This window comes from Taudactylus pleione, unplaced genomic scaffold (genome assembly GCF_031769625.1).
Source record: "Taudactylus pleione unplaced genomic scaffold, aTauple2 ptg000070l, whole genome shotgun sequence".
Taxonomy (NCBI): domain Eukaryota; kingdom Metazoa; phylum Chordata; class Amphibia; order Anura; family Myobatrachidae; genus Taudactylus; species Taudactylus pleione.
The window spans coordinates 4303588-4320483 of record NW_028284472.1 but is presented as its reverse complement, the minus strand read 5'-3'; the positions used below and the strand labels follow the sequence as shown (position 1 = coordinate 4320483).

Here is a 16896-nt window from a genome sequence, read left to right as displayed (position 1 = left end):
CTGTGTTTCTGCTATAACCCCCTGGTGCACTACAAGTCTCATACTGGCCTGCATATGCTTGTGCTGCCCTCTTCCTGCTAAAGCCTAAGGAGCTCATTCAGAGCTGCTCGCAAGCGGCCGCTCGCTCATTCGCAGCCGATGGTAAGCGACCGCGCATGCGTACGATTCGTTCTGCGCATGCGTGAACTACTCAGAGCGATCGGAATCTGCTCGCTCGCCCAGCAAAGACAGCCCAGTGTAATGAGTAACAGGAGAGGCCGTTTGTGGGTGGTAACAGGGGCAGGACACTAATAACGGGGGAGTGGAGGTGTGAACGCAGGCGTGCCTGGGTGTAGCAATGCCATTTCAGAGGCATGCATAATTATCAGCCAATGTCATAGTACACGTCACCTGCCTGTTATTTACACTGAAGTCCTCGCAGTGCTTGCGGTAAGGTAAGGCAACCACAAGCGCTGCGAGCCCTTCCGATGGTCCTCGATGTACCAATGTTTAAATACACTTCCTGGAGATGATGTGCGCTAGTGGGCGTCTCTACATACGCTAATGGGTGTCTACAGACACAAAGTGATCGCTCGCCAACACAAAGTGGACGTGCTTATGCCTTTCCGAGCGAGCGCCTGCCATGCCGTCATTTAGGCCAATTTGCTTACGCTAGGGGCGAGCGATCGCATCTAGCGAGCGGCTATGAATGAGCTCCTAAGTGTGCATAACATGTCCTTCTGCTTACCTGGTATAGGTGTATTATACGTGGCACAACGTTCTGCATATGCATTATAAAGTACCTGCATGTACTGTGTTTTTGCTTCTCTTTTCTTCTCGCATTCAGGTATTAATTAGCCACATTAAGGGGCCTATTCATCAACACTAAAATAACGTTTTTAAGGACATTTTCCTTAAATAACGTTATTTTGGTATTCATGAACAGACTTAACACAGGAGATATCACAGATATCTCCTTGCTAAGTCCCCTGCGTTAATTCCCACACTCCCCATACATTAGTACATTAGTACATTAGTATGGGGATGTGGAAATTATGGTATTCATCAAATTCCGAAAATTATCAATTTTCGGAATTTGATGCAGTTACTATTCGCCACTGTGGGGTGGCGAATAGCAGAATCCACTAACCTGTATCAGCGTGTGCAGGTCCCCCGACGAGTCCCTCCGGCGCTCTGCTCCGTCCTCAGGCTCCGGAGGCTGGTCGGTCATGTGTGCTCCCCAGCAGAGCACAAGAAAGTTTAGAAAAAGAAAAAAAAAAATTTTTTTTTCTAATCTGTCATGTGGTCTGCTGGGAAACCACATGACAGACCAGCAGGACGGAGCCGGAGGTTGCTGCGCGGACAGGTAAGTCGGGGGGGGGGGAAGGTGAGCGGAGGGGGGAGGGGGGTGAGGGGGGGGTACGAAACTTACCGCATCTGTAGGCAGTGCTGCGCATGCGCTGGTTTTACAGATGTAACAGCGCATGCGCAGCACTGTTTCCAGACGCGATAAGGTAGTGTAGGCAGGAAAAGTATCTATTTCCCGAAAAGCTGTCATCGCAAAAATGACAGCTTTTCGGAATAGATACTTATGGAGAGGTGGAATGATGAATTCCACCTATAATTAGCTAGAACTCCATGAGAGTTCTAAAGCTAATTATCTCCATTGAATTTTTACGTTTAATGAATAGGCCCCTAAATCTGTTACACTGTAAGATTCTACATGGGCATAGGAGAAGCCGTATCTTGCTTACATACTTTGTGTAATTTAAATGTATTCTCTGTACAGTGTTGTACATGTGTTTTATCCTAACCAGATCAAATTGTCTGTTGCTTTATTATTATTGCTACCATAAAATAGCATTTGTGTCTTCACCTCGTGTGGTTATTGTGTCTGCAAGGGGAACATTCAGGCTAGCTTCTCGGTCACGTTGTGCTGTTCTTTGGGTTGTGCACAGAAAACAGCGCAGAATCATTACAAAGAAAAGAAGAACAGACCCCAGATCTGTGCCTTGTAGTTGTTCAACGGTACTTCAGTTGGTAATAGCGAAAAATTAAGGCTTATCCAGACCGTTTTCGGGGTGTGTCTTAGCTTGCTTCTGCGATCCCGTACGCAGATAAAGTGGTTCCGACATCTCAGATCAGGAGGCCATTATCTGTGACCATAAAGTAATGCTGGTTACACACCACAAGATTTATCTGTCCAATCTGTCTGGTTGGAACAAAAATCTGGCAATGTATGGGAGCAAATGACAATCAACCAACTTCTAGGTTCTTTTCAGCCATAAAATCCTATGTTTCTATGATTAATGAAAGTAATACAGTGAACCTAACAAATATTAAATCACCGATACATTAACATGAATACAAAAAAAATCCTTTATATTCAAAACTTTCTGTGGAAATCATTCCGTCCCCTGTTTTAATTGTGTATAGTTTTTCAGAGAAGAGAATCCAATGTTAGATCACTATCTAAAAAATGTGTCGCTGTCATATCTCATAGTCAGTTATTTTACATTATATTTGTGTATTATTATGTTAAATGCATTGTATTACAGCTCGCAAAGACCTATGGCTCTGTATTTAGCATTCAGATGGGCATGAAAAAGATGGTGGTCCTAGCCGGGTACGAGTCCGTGAAAGACGCTCTTGTCAACCATGCCGAAGAGTTTGGAGACAGGGCGAAAGTTCAAATATTCGAGGAAATGGACAAGGGCATGGGTGAGTCAGTTTGCAGTTACAGTATTTATCATTGTTATCATTTCTATTCGTATTTGTATTCTTTTGTGCATAATTAAGCAATTTTAAGCAGAACGTTGACCCAGCCCAGGGTGCCAAGAGGGGGGGGGGGAGCAGATACTAGCAGAGCCGGATTTAGATATCGTGGGGCCCTAGGCAAGATACCGGTTTGGGGCCCACCCCTTGTTAGGCTCTGTTGAAACCTTGTGGAAATTACAGATAATATATATATCTGTACATTTCACAATATGCTCCACAGCAGTGGGTGACAGGGGGAGATAGAGGGTGACGGGGAGAGGGTGATGAGGGAGAGAGAGAGAGGGGGATGGGGAGAGGGTAACAGAGAGGCAGAGGGTGACGGAGAGAGGCAGAGGGTGACAAGCAGAGGGTAACAGAGAGGGTAACGGAGACAAAGAGGTAGACAGGCAGTGGGTGATGACAGAGAGAGAGAGAGAGAAAAAAAACACAACAGGAGTTAACGGTGAGTGAGAGAACTGACCTTTCACGCAGTCTGACTGTAGGCTAGTTGCTGTACCGCTCACGCCGGGGCCGGTCACTAGGGCAGGTGGAGCAGGTGTGGGAGGGAACATTTACAGGCGGGGAAGTGGCGGCCGAGGCATGGGCGGCAAGTCCAACTACCGCGGTCAGAGGGGCAACCCATCAGCACAAGCAGCAGCAGTTCGCACAGCAGAAGCCCCGCCCCCCGCAGCACAGCAGCCCGCACCGGAGACGAAGCCCGCTGCCTAAGCCCACTCAGCCTCGGTAGCCCCTGGTCTCTAAAGCCCCCATTCTTCAGACATCACTGGCCATATCTCACCACAGAGAGTAATGAGGTAGGAGGGGAGGAGAGGAGATGACAGGGGAGGGGCGTGTCGAACCAACTCCTCCTTTGTTATGGCCGGCCGCAGTGTAATGAGTCAGTGTGACTCATTAGTCAATGCTTCCATGTTGGCCCCTTCATTGCAGCGAGCACCGGCAATGCACCGACTGCACCGCCGCAACTGAGTTCGCCAGGTGATCAGGAGGGCCCAGGTGATTTTGGGTGATTTTGCGGTCATGGGACCGCCGGGCCCTAGGCGGGCACCTAGATTGCCTAGCGGTAAATCCGGCCCTGGATACTAGTTACCTGGGCCCGGGCCTGTTGGAGGGGCAGACGGCGTGCCTGACCAGTAGCTGAGGAGGACAAATGTCCCCATTGCAGCACATGGCAACGCTTCCCGGCACCGCGCATGGTGTTTTCCTGTTACACAGCGAGCTCTCAGACCCGCTTACCGCGCACAGCACTGCCAGTTTATCAGCTGGCATGCCTCTGCTGGCCAGTCTTCTCAAAGTGCACATGCTGTCACCACCTCGTATCTGTGTGTTGGTGTTTCTTCTGAGGCTGATGTGGGATGGGTGCAGCCATCTTGCTTTGGTCAGAAAAAGAAAAAGAAAGAAAAAAATAACAGCGCTGTGGAACACCAATTACCAATAAAATATATGACCAACTATGTCAGAAAAACTATCAATTTAATGAGTTCAGAAAACCTTTAAAATGGATACATTATTGGCCAATAAAACATAAATACAACATGTCATAAAATTTGTAACACTGTAATAAACAATTCCACTTTAGAGAGACAACATATCTAAAATGTATCAATGGGTAACTCTGCTTATATTTGGAAAGCAGTGATCTTAACTTCAAATGGCTCCTTGATCACTCGCTGTACATATAAGGGAGAAATTAAATTCAACCTATAAGAGACTGTTAGTCTATTGACTTATTTTGTGTATTTAAAGTCCTGAACAGAGGTGTATATCAAATGTTCCGTACTGTGCAAACAAAGCCAATTTCCAATGCCTTTGTGGAATGAGTCTTTGGATTTCCTGGCTCATAGATACACCTGTATGCCGGGGATTTTTATATGTTCTACAATGAGCTGTAAGGTGCCTCACATGTAATGCAAATGCTCATTTATTGATAATGTACTCCATCTGCCTTGTGGCAGCATATGGTCTCCAGACCCTTCCTTATTCTTTATGTGCACGATATGCACTAACTCACGTGTATTAAGGATGGTCGGCGATGGACGCCGGACTCCGTCTGCCCCCGCAGCCGCGTGTGGTATCCAGACCTTGGTGTGGTCTATGTGTGCGCGGCGGGCACTGGCTCCGTCTGCCCCGCAGCCACGTGTGGTCTCCAGATCCTATTGTGGTCTGTATGTGCACGGCAAGCACTGACTTTAGTTCCGGTATCGGAGATTGTTGCCACAGCCGGCTCTGCCGCTGACGGGGGAGGGAGTCACTTGTGTATTGCTGCCTCGGGCTGAAAAAAGTTGTATCTCCCGGCAATTGAAATAGAAGAATAGCAGTCTCTCACATTTGATGATAGTGGTGGCCGCTAATGCAATGCCCTGACGCGTTTCTTCCCATCGGGATTTCCTCAGAGGGGGTGTGTCTTGCTTTGGTCAGCTGACTCTGGATTTCTCCAATCCCTGAGGAATTCGTTTCCACATGACCTGGGAAACCAGTGACTGCTCAGAGCTCCTTATTTAAACTCACTGTTGTGGAATCTCTATTTCGGAGATTTTAACAAAATCCTCTGAGGGGGTAATACAGTATGTCTACTTTTGTCAGAGCAGTTCCCTCAGATTTTTAGGGGTCTATTTATAGAGCAGTGAAAGGTCCTGTTTAGCTGAAAACAGGGCTTTTCACTTCTTTTGCCGATTCATAGAGGGGGTTACCGTGGAGAAGGTTCTTCCTCCTCCAGCAGCACCGCTGCTTCGTGTGTGAATCGCATCACCATACTTTTGTATGTTGAGTGCAATACATAAAGGAACGGAAAGCTCAGCCTCCCGTTCCCCTCCTGCGGTACAGATTCACCATCTGAGGATGGCGTAATCTGTACCGCAAGCCGAACAGAGCAGGGAAGTTGCTTACTTCCCTGCTATCTGCCCGGTACCCGGCGCTGGCTCTGCCACCTTTTCCCAGCAGCCACTGCAGAAGGTCTGACGTGACCTGCTGCTCTCAGACGCCGGCACATGTGCAATGAGAAACAGGCATATCGGGCTCCCGATAGGTCTGTATTCTCATTGCGCCCAGGGATCGCGGAGGGGCCGGACACCGCCCGAAGACATCAGACAGGTAAGTGTACATGAATGGCTACTAAACTTCACTGTATATCGCATCAATGTGATGCGATATATAGTGATGTTTATCATGAGCCACTTTATGTTCTTTATGTAGTAGTAGTAGATGAAACGGGCAGTTAGAATGGAGGTGATAGCGGCGGCGGCACGGGTAATAATGGGGGGGGGGGTGTGCAGCCATCAGTTAGCAGGAGGTGAACCGGGATATGCATATACATAAACCCTGGGCTCCTCTGATTGGCTGCTGGCTCAGAAGGGGCGGAGAGAACAGGGAGAAGGCAGGAAGACAGCAGTCACTGCTCTTCTCCCCTAACAACGCTGCTTGCGCCATCCTGAGATGGCGGATGCGGTGCTAGCAGAGGAACGGTAAGCTGATCTCTCCATTTATTTATGAATCGTACTCACCATACAAACGTAAGGTAATGCGATACATGCAGGAGCGAGTGCCCCGTTTCAGAAGTAAGAAGCTTCTCTAATGGCACCTTGCTCTATGAATCACACGAAGCAGAGAAGTGCCCTGTGTTCAGATAAACAGGACACTTCAATGCTTCACGAATAGACCCCTGTGTACTGTATACTGTATACTGTACAGCTTCAATGAAATAGTAATAAATACTGTACATTATGGGGCCTACTTATTAACACATAAATATCGATGGAGGTAATTAGGTTTAGAACTGGCATGGAGTTCTACCTAATTACCGGAGAGATTCATCATTCCTCCTCCCTATAACTATCTATTCCGAAAAGCTGTCATTTTTGCGATGACAGCTTTTCGGAAAATAGATACTTTTCCCTGCCTACATCCCAGTCCTCCGTCTCCATCACCCACCTCTGCACTGCAGTACTCTGCAGGGAACTGTCCCCCGGCGTTTAGCACCCCTCCACTGCCTGCTCCATCCACTGTTGCTGCTGGCGATGCCTCCGCCGACCCCCTTCTCCTCCTGCCCCCGGATCTTCTGTCCTCTGGAAGTTAGCAGGTCCCACGACCCCCACTTGCAGGACACTGTGCCCCGGTGGGCTCTTCTCTGCTGCCCGCACCAATTCAATGTTGCCGCCCTCCACCTTCCCGGAAGGTAGCAGGTCCCCCAACCCCCGCCCGGTCTACCTGGACTTGCAGGTATTTTCTCAAAGCCGCCGGCAGGGAGATGCTTTCCTGCACTGGCTGAGGCTCCGTGCTATGTCCCCGGTGTTGTTTGGAGCTGGACACCGGCGAACGGAGGCTACAGGCAGGAGGGGACTTCTTCTCCCGCTGCTACATGCTGCTGCTGCCAGGAAGTCTCTCCTCTGTTGCCCGGTGGCACTTATAAGTGCTTCTTCAATCAAATGTTTAAAGTAAATAAAAACAGTTAATTGAAGAAGCACTTCAGTGTACTGGTGCACAGAGGGGAGACGCTTCCTGCCAGCAGCACCATGTAGCAGCGGGGATAACACACAGACCAGCCGGAGCCGGAGGGAGCTGAGGAGGACGGTGAAAGCTGGTAAGTATAATGTCACTTTCCTACATAAGCTGCCATATAGACGGCAGCTTTTGTACTCTATCGGGGGCTATACGCCACCTGAGAGTGGCGTATAGCAACACCATCAGATTCCGAAAATACTGGAATTTGATGAATAGCTTAATTTCTACATCCCCATACTAATGTACTAATGTATGGGGAGTGTTGAAATTAACACGGACGAACTTAACCAGGAGATATCGGTTATATCTCCTGCGTTAAGTGTGTTAATGAATAGCAAAAAACGGTATTTAAGGAAAAATGTCCTTAAAACCGTTCGTTTGGTGTTGATGAATAGGCCCCTATATTTCTTAAACAAATGTTGAGGGCCTGGTTCAGGAGTGGATGCAGACAGGCGGCCGCGGCTGCATCTGTGGGTGGTCACTCGTCTGCGACATTATGCAAATGCCGCTGCAAAGCCCTCCCCTTGTATACATATGTGCGTTTAAAGAACTGAGACGCCCACTTTCCCTACTTGTGCATGCTGTAATATTGCCTGGTGCGTCTTTAGAAGTCACCATCGGTTGCTTCATGGAAACGTGCACCAGCCCTATAAGAAGGATTTGGGGTAGATTTATCAAAACTTTGAGGGCCAGATGTACTAAGCTCTGAAAAGTGATAAAGTGGAGAGTGGCAAATGCAGGTTTTCTAGAGGGGGGTTTCCAAATGCCTGATTTTAGAGTGAGTGCGGCCAGTCCATGAAGAGGACATACAGTAATTAGCACTTATCAATCTTTAATACGCGTCATACAAAGTGTATTGTGTGTCATAATTCCAGCTTATACAGGACCAGCAATCGCAGTAGCCCATTAGATGCGGCAGTATGGCCATCCTGTCTGAGCTGAATGTTTATATTTCAGATGTGGGCACCATTCCAGAGCATTGGTGCAAGTCTGGGAGTCTGGTGGAGCAGCAGAAGAACCCTGCATTGCCATGGACATATATGCACATATTAGTCTCCTAATGCAGTGGTTAGGGTATTATTATATAATATTAATAATTAACCCTATTGGTGGCAGTGCACGCCTGACACTGCATGTATTGCAGATGTCCTAGTTGGTGCACTTGTTACTGGTTGACACATATTAAAAGAACCACAGGTGGTGCTAATTATTTAATTTATCATACTGAGAAGAACATGCAGCACTAGTAAAATTCTATTATATTACGATTTCTATTGTGGTCATGGTGTGGGCTGAGGAGGGGGGTTTCCAGGTAACCGGAAACCCTCCCTGCGTTTGCCTATGCACTCAGGGCCTGATTCAGAGCCTGACGCTATTTGCGCTCGCTCGTTCAGAAAAAGGGGCTGGCTATTTAAATTGAGCGCTCGCTCTTTGCGGTCTGTTGACGCCTCTATGTCTGAGCGAGCGAACGAAACATGCGCTCGCTATTTTGTAAAGACGCCCCTTGGCCGCTCGCATCATACGTCATCTCCGCTATTTATTAGATTAATCAAGTACATCGAAAGGCGTATGAACTGCTCGCTATTCTTGTCGTAGCATTTTCCTACCGCAATCATGCGAGCAGTTCAGGCTAAAAGACAACCAAGTGACGTGGTCGATGATGCTGCTTTGTTAATTATGCACACCCTTAAAACACCCGTTTTGACCGTTTGGCACGCCTGCGTTCGGATCTCCACTCCCCGTTTTCAAGCACCTTCCCCTGTTACCACCCACAAACGCCTCATCCTGTCAATCAAATTAGCAGGCATTCGCTATTTTGCGAGCACACGATTTCCGACCGCACTGACTTGTTTGCGCATGCGCATTACAACCCATATGCATGCGCAGATGTGCGAACATCGCTCGGAGCGAACGAGCGGCCGCTTACGAGCAGCTCTGAATCAGGCCCTCAGCTCCTAACTGTCATGTTATAGGCTGTGTTTGAAAAATGACAGTTGGGAGATGAGTGGCTGGTGGTTTATCACTCTCCAGTTTATCACTTTTCAGAGCTTAGTACATCTGGCCCAGAGAGATAAAGTGCTCTATGTACTAAGCCTTGGAGAGAGCTAAAGTGGATGGAGAAAAAGTACCAACCAATCAGCTCCTGTCATTTTTCAAACACAGCCTGTAAAGTGACAGCTAGGAGCTGATTGGTTGGTACTTTATTTCCATCCACTTTATCTCTCTCCAAAGGCCTGATTCAGCAAGGAACGCACGGAAGCAGATGCATGCAATCGGTTGATTAATTCGCGAACTAGCTATTACAATGGGGACTGCGTCTGCAGAGGCTACGCAGACCCAGAGCACAGTGATTGACAGGAAGTGCCGTTTCTGGGTGGTGATGGGGGGGTCGTCGGCCAAACACAGACGTGCCTCTGCGTTTGGACGGCGTTTCAGGGGCATGCATAATTAAGCCCTTGTGGCAACGGACGCAGCCTGAGGTCTAGTTGCACACAGGAAGTCTCGCTATGTCTGCGGGAGGGTCAGGTCAATCACTATTGTGCATATGGGTCCGATGGTTCCGCTGTCTTGCGCGGTATAACAGGACGCACGTTAAGGGAAGTGGGTGTTATTATGTAGTGTTGGGCGTCTGCTTATTTTGCATTGCGTATGGATTCATTAGCATATTCTCACAGCGGACAGGTGCGAGCGCCTGCATCCCTGCGTTCCTTGCTGAATCAGGCCCATAGACCCCTCAGTCACAACCAATCAGCTCCTAAATGTCATTTTTTAAACACAGCCTGCAACATGATAGTTAGGAACTGATTGGTTGGTACGTTCTCTCTCTCTGGGTGGGATGCAGAAAATGGAGAAATGTGGTCAAACCACGAAAATGCGGGTTTGACTGCATTTCCCATACGCACCAAGCCTCGGCATGTGATGTGCTCCGGGGCTTGGATGAGGTGGGTAATGCCATATTTAGATGGCGTTATCCTATTCAATCGGGAGAGTGCTGTGAGAGGGATCCCTCCCAGCAACCCCCAGTGGCGCATGCACAGCAGGACATCAGAGAGACTCCTGGATCATAGACCCGGAAGTCCCTCATTAAAGGACAACTCTCACAGAGGGAGCGGTCCTTAGCGCATCATTTCATGCATACCAGCATAATCAATGCCGGCGTGCATGTGAACAGCGGCGGGATGCGTGCGTCATGTATCCCACCCACCAAGCTTTGATAAATCCCCCCCTTTATATGATGGAAACAAAAGCCGACGTAATGTACTGTAATAATAATCTGCAGCTTGTGGGAGGTATTAGAATAAATCCCAACAAGACTTATAATAAACCTGCTCAACAACTTAAATCAGATCTCAGTGTTGTACGGCCTAGACATATAACTCAGTTGAACAATTAAAGGCTTATACACAATGCCAGCCGTATTCACGCCTGATGCCATCGCTGGGGACTACTGTATTGTGCCAGTATTCTGCTCATGGCTTATAGAATCTATTGGGGGAGATGTACCAATCCTTGGAGAGAGATAAAGTGGAGAAGTTTTCCAAAGCAACCAATTAGTTTCTAGCCCACTGCCGCCTTATATGCATACAACGTCGCTTAAACAGCAGGAGGAGGAACACTAAGCATCAGTGGCGTCACAAGGGGGGTGCGGGGGGTGCGGGTCGCACCCGGGTGTCACCCGCCGAGGGGTGACACCAAAGTGCAGACTCCCCTTCTGGTGACAGGAGCCGGGTGCTGCACTGTAGAATTACGTGCAGCACTCGGCTCCTGTCACAGTGAAGGAGCCAGCACTACAAACACACTGGTCCCCGGGGGCAGCCCGCACCTCCTGGACCCCCCGGAGACACTAAAACCAGGGTTCGGGAGCGCAGCCCCGCCCCCACATATGAGACCCCGCCCACTCATACTGAGGCCCCGCCCCTTTCTCCGGCGCGTGCGGCTACGCCGTGCTCCTGCTTTTACACAAGCACCGGGTGCAACTAAAGGTGAGGACGCCACTGCTAAGCACCCCCCAACTACTTTCAAAAATTGGCTTCTATGCATGCAACATGCCTCCGTTCTGGAAACGCCGCCCAGGAACGCCCCCGCTCCCCCTATCAAATGCCACAGCCTGTCAGTCAGCTGGGAGGCACTGCGAGCGGAACACCAACCTCGCTAATATATATATATATTGGCTCAGAATGACCTACTGTACTGTATGTGTGAATGTCTGTAATTAAATAAAAAACACTGAAACATTTGAATTTTTCAGGAGTTATTTCCTCACACGGTGAAAACTGGAAAATAATGAGAAGATTTACCATAACCACATTACGTGACTTTGGGATGGGGAAAAGTACAATTGAAGATAAGATTGTTGAAGAAAGTACTCACCTAATTGAACATATTGCATCTTTTAAAGGTATAGTATGATCTTTATAGAGTCCTCATTGCTGATAACACATGCAGAGTACTAAACGTATAGTATGATCTTTATAGAGTCCTCATTGCTGATAACACATGCAGAGTACTAAAGGTATAGTATGATCTTTATAGAGTCCTCATTGCTGATAACACATGCAGAGTACTAAAGGTATAGTATGATCTTTATAGAGTCCACATTGCTGATAACACATGCAGAGTACTAAAGGTATAGTATGATCTTTATAGAGTCCTCATTGCTGATAACACATGCAGAGTACTAAAGGTATAGTATGATCTTTATAGAGTCCCCATTGCTGATAACACATGCAGAGTACTAAAGGTATAGTATGATCTTTATAGAGTCCACATTGCTGATAACACATGCAGAGTACTAAAGGCATAGTATGATCTTTATAGAGTCCACATTGCTGATAACACATGCAGAGTACTAAAGGTATAGTATGATCTTTATAGAGTCCACATTGCTGATAACACATGCAGAGTACTAAAGGTATAGTATGATCTTTATAGAGTCCCCATTGCTGATAACACATGCAGAGTACTAAAGGCATAGTATGATCTTTATAGAGTCCCCACTGATGATAACACATGCAGAGTACTATAGGTATAGTATGATCTTTATAGAGTCCACATTGCTGATAACACATGCAGAGTACTAAAGGCATAGTATGATCTTTATAGAGTCCCCACTGATGATAACACATGCAGAGTACTAAAGGCATAGTATGATCTTTATAGAGTCCCCATTGCTGATAACACATGCAGAGTACTAAAGGTATAGTATGATCTTTATAGAGTTCCCATTGCTGATAACACATGCAGAGTACTAAAGGTATAGTATGATCTTTATAGAGTCCTCATTGCTGATAACACATGCAGAGTACTAAAGGTATAGTATGATCTTTATAGAGTCCTCATTGCTGATAACACATGCAGAGTACTTTAGGTATAGTATGATCTTTATAGAGTCCCCATTGCTGATAACACATGCAGAGTACTATAGGTATAGTATGATCTTTATAGAGTCCACATTGCTGATAACACATGCAGAGTACTAAAGGTATAGTATGATCTGTATAGAGTCCCCATTGCTGATAACACATGCAGAGTACTTTAGGAGTAGTATGATCTTTATAGAACCCCCAACGCTGATAACACATGCAGAGTACTTTAGGAGTAGTATGATCTTTATAGAGCCCCCATTGCTGATAACACATGCAGAGTAGGTAGCAAAATGGGAAAAACAGATAGAAAAATAGGCATATTTTGATACAAATGCAGAGTACAAGGTGCGTTCCGCTCTGCAACTGCAGCATATGTGCCTGCTATATGCCAGGTACACATCGCAGACACTTCTACCCCTTTTGTGCCCATATTGTAAACAGTGGCAGATTTTACCTAGGGGATGCAGCCTTCCCCAGTAAAATCTGCCATTCCCAGTGAAGCTAACCAGTGTACATTGGGTGTCTTCCCTGGCAGTGACAGTGGCATACCATTGGAAGCTACCTGGTAATAAAATGCCAGACAGGCAGTCCCATGGCGTGGTGTTTTCTCCCCCTGGGACTGACAGTCCAGACTGCGATTAGCAGAGACTGCGTATTCAATAGGAAACCACTTCTCTTCCTTACCGTCAGCCTCACCTGACTTCTAGGGTCTGCAGCCGATGCGTTCCCTAGACACCTGTGTTTGCGCTCATGCGCCAGTCGCAGTCCCTGCCAGATCCAATGCACCTGGCAGGTGCTGCAACTGCGACAGTCCAGACATTGCCCCGACCGGACTGCAGGGAGCCCCACTCATACAACGTGGTAGGAGCCACCTCTGGTTGTAATCCATTTCTTCACATGTAACACACAGAAGAAGAATCAGCAGTCTGACCCTAACTTCACCCAACAGCCTAACCCTAAACCTTCCATCTACATGACCATGCCCGTACTGTACATGACCTATGTTACAATGCCCCTGTCCTGCCCCGTTTTGCCAATCCAGACGCAGGCCGCTGGAGAGAGGCATAAGTGACCGAATGACCGAAATCTGCATGGGTGCATGTATGCCGGCGCACACTGTTCTGGGCACGTTCAGGGTGATGCCAATTACACCGCGCCGGCCTGGTGCTCACCCTGTATCAGCAACCTAATGTCAATTCAATCAAAAGGTCAAATGACCATTTTCCCCCTAATCCTGCTAATCACCATTGAAACATTTTATATCTGGGAAATAGAAGTTATCATTATTCAGGATGGCCCATTATCCTCTTTTGTCGTTGGCCATGTTACACTGTATAAATGCATTTTTTTATTGTTATTTATTTTTTGTTCATTGATGTTTCAATTAGGGAAGCAATATGATGATCCGATGATCCTGAACGCTGCTGTGGCCAATATCATTGTGGCGATATTACTAGGACATCGAATGAACTACGAAGACCCACAATTTAGGAGACTATTATCCTTGACAAATGAAAATATTAGACTTTTAGGAAGTCCGATGGTTTCGGTAATATTATTATTATTACCATTATTATTATTATTACCATTATTATTATTATTATTATTAACCTGTAAGGAACCTCAGTGCTCTGCAGCTTGGGACACTGGCGAAAACAGAACTTACAGAAAACCTGGACATATCATGCAGACAAGATAACACTGTTTCTGCAACTCATCAATCTATGCACAGAGCCAGAGTTTATTCGCCTCTGTGCCACGGAGAGAGAATAGAGCCTACACGGAGGCTGCACACAGGCACCCTCATCTGTGTTTTCAGCCTTTGCTAAAGGGAGTAGTGAACAGTTGGTTGATGAACTGTGGGAAAATAAGGACCAAGGACAGGGATGGTCAGAAGCTTGAACTGAGGGCCTGATTCGGACCCGCTCGCTAGGATGCGTTCGCACGTAGCCTGCCGATGGTTGCAATCTGCGCATGCATATAAGAAGCAGTGCACGGGCGCAAATCAGTCACTGTGATCGCAAAGCGATCGCCCCTTGTACACAGACGCTCCGCAAGCATGAGTGACTGGTCGTGCCGTTTGTGGGTGGTCACAGGGAAGGTTGATGATAACGGGGGAGTGGTGGTGCGAACGCAGGCGTGTCTGTGCATCTGAACGTCATTTCAGGGGCGTACATAATTAAGTCCCAGCGTCAACGTACATGTCACATGGCTGAATTACACACAGCAGCACTCGCAGTGCTTGCGGGAAAGTATGGTCAGCCACGGGTGCTACGTATGGGTCCGATGTTACTCGATGTTACCGATAGTTTAATACACTTCCTGGAGATGCCGTGAAAGTGGGCGTCTTGTGTCAGACTGATGGGCGTCTAAATACGTACCGCGATCGTATGCCAAGACATAGTGGGCGTGCTAATGTTTTGCTAGCGATCGCAGGATTTGCATACTCTGGGCCTGATTCAGACCCGCTCGCGAGTGCTGAGCGCTCGCAAGCGGGTCGATGTTGCTCAAGTGTGCATGCGCACGACGGAGGCGGCTCCGTCGTGCGCATGTGCGAGACCCGAATAACGACGGCCAAGCCGTCGTTATGGGTCTCGCACCGAAGGGGGCGTGCTGTCGATGGTGATTGACAGCATGCCCCCTTTGGTGGGCGTGCCGGGGGCGTGGCTACCCAGACGGAGGCGTTCCCATGGGAACGCCTACCGTCTGGGGCCGGCCCCACTGACATCACTAGTGATGTCAGTGGGAGTGCTTTTGGCTCTGATAGAGCCAAAAACACTCCAGGGCTTGCAGCAGCGAGACCCTACCGCAAGGGTCTCGTCGCAAGCTCGATGGTCGCGATGGTCTTGATTATCGCGACCATCATTTTGGCCGCTCGCTATAGCTGTGGGTGGTCATCCACAGCTATGCGAGCGGCCAGGAGGCCGAACCAAACAGGAGGAGGGACGGCCCTGATTCAGAGCGAGCGCTCTGTCAGAGCGTCCGGCTCTGAATCAGGGCCTCTGGCTACTGATGGCTGCGTGCGAATGCATCCTAGCGAGCGGGTCTGAATCAGGCCCTGAATTCTGAGGAGAACGGGGAGTAGATTGCAGAGGTGGAAGCAGACAGCATTTGGAAAGGAAAATAAGACGTATGGATGAAGGTTTTGGTGGTGTCTGGGGTGAGAGAGAAACTCATCTTACAGATGTTGCAGAGGTGGAAACGGCAAAGTGAGATATTGTGATTTTAGGAGGTGAGTGACAGGGATGCGTCAAGGATGACACACAGGAAGCAGACTTGGGGGACGGTCAGGAGGGAGGTTATACACAGATAGAGAGAGGAGGGAAGAGGATGAGGGGGGGGGGATGATGAGATTAGTTTTGGACATGATTAATTTGAGAACAAGCTGGGACATTCAGCATAAGATACAGTATTAAGGGGCCTATTCATGAAACGATAACTGGCCCGGTAACCATGCAGAAATGATAGTTTCCGCATATTTAAGTTACCAGGCCATTCATCATCAGAGGTCCGATAGGACCACCTGGTATTCAGCAAACTCCGAAAACTGAAAGTTTTCGGAGTTTGCTCTCGAGAACAAGCAACATCTTCAGATGGCGCTTGTTCTCGGATCCCCGCTCCTTCCTATGGAAAGGAGTTCCGGGGATACGTCCGCCGCCTCCTCAGCTCCCAAGGTTGCTTTGCGCATGTGTGACCCGAGGTCACGCATGTACTGTATAGCCGGGATGACGGGGAGCAGGTAAGTAGCGCAGCTACATCTGTATCTGTGATACTAACCACGAGGACAGCTGCTATTCGGAGCAGTTGTCCTCTCACCGGAGCAATGATGAATTGCTCCGGTTGACAGGCTTCCCCGGCTGCGAGTTGGATACTAAAGTATCCCTCGCAGCGAGATTAATCCTCCATCATTATTCGATGATGAATAGGCCCCTTAGGGAGAGATGTATCAAGCAGTGTAAAGGGAATCAGTATGAATGACCGCCGGCCCTACGGTTCAAATCCTGATGCCGAAGCCCGGCACGAGTGAAGATCCTGACAGGGGATTAAGGTAGGTAAAACTAATCCTACCGCCCCCCCCCTCCTAACCCTAACCCTCCCTTAGGGGTGCCTAACCCTAACCTCCCCCGCTAGTGCCTAAACCTAACCCCCCATTCCCGCAGCCTAAACCTAAGTCTCCTGGGGGAGTGCCTAGTACTAATTTCCCCCCAGGGGTGCCTAACCCTAACCCCCCCTTCCCCTAGCCTAACCCTAACCTCCTGGGGGGTGCCTGACCCTAACC

General features: G+C 48.1%; 1 protein-coding gene across 1 annotated transcript in view; it reads left to right on the top strand.

The window, feature by feature from the left end:
- The window catches only part of LOC148533725 (cytochrome P450 2K1-like), a 46727-nt gene that overhangs the window by 14393 nt on the left and 15438 nt on the right, over nt 1-16896 (top strand). The window contains exons 2-4 of the mRNA XM_088467221.1: nt 2538-2700; nt 11501-11650; nt 14006-14166. Coding sequence (XP_088323347.1) covers nt 2538-2700; nt 11501-11650; nt 14006-14166 — 474 coding nt within the window. The remainder of the gene's footprint in view (nt 1-2537; nt 2701-11500; nt 11651-14005; nt 14167-16896) is intronic.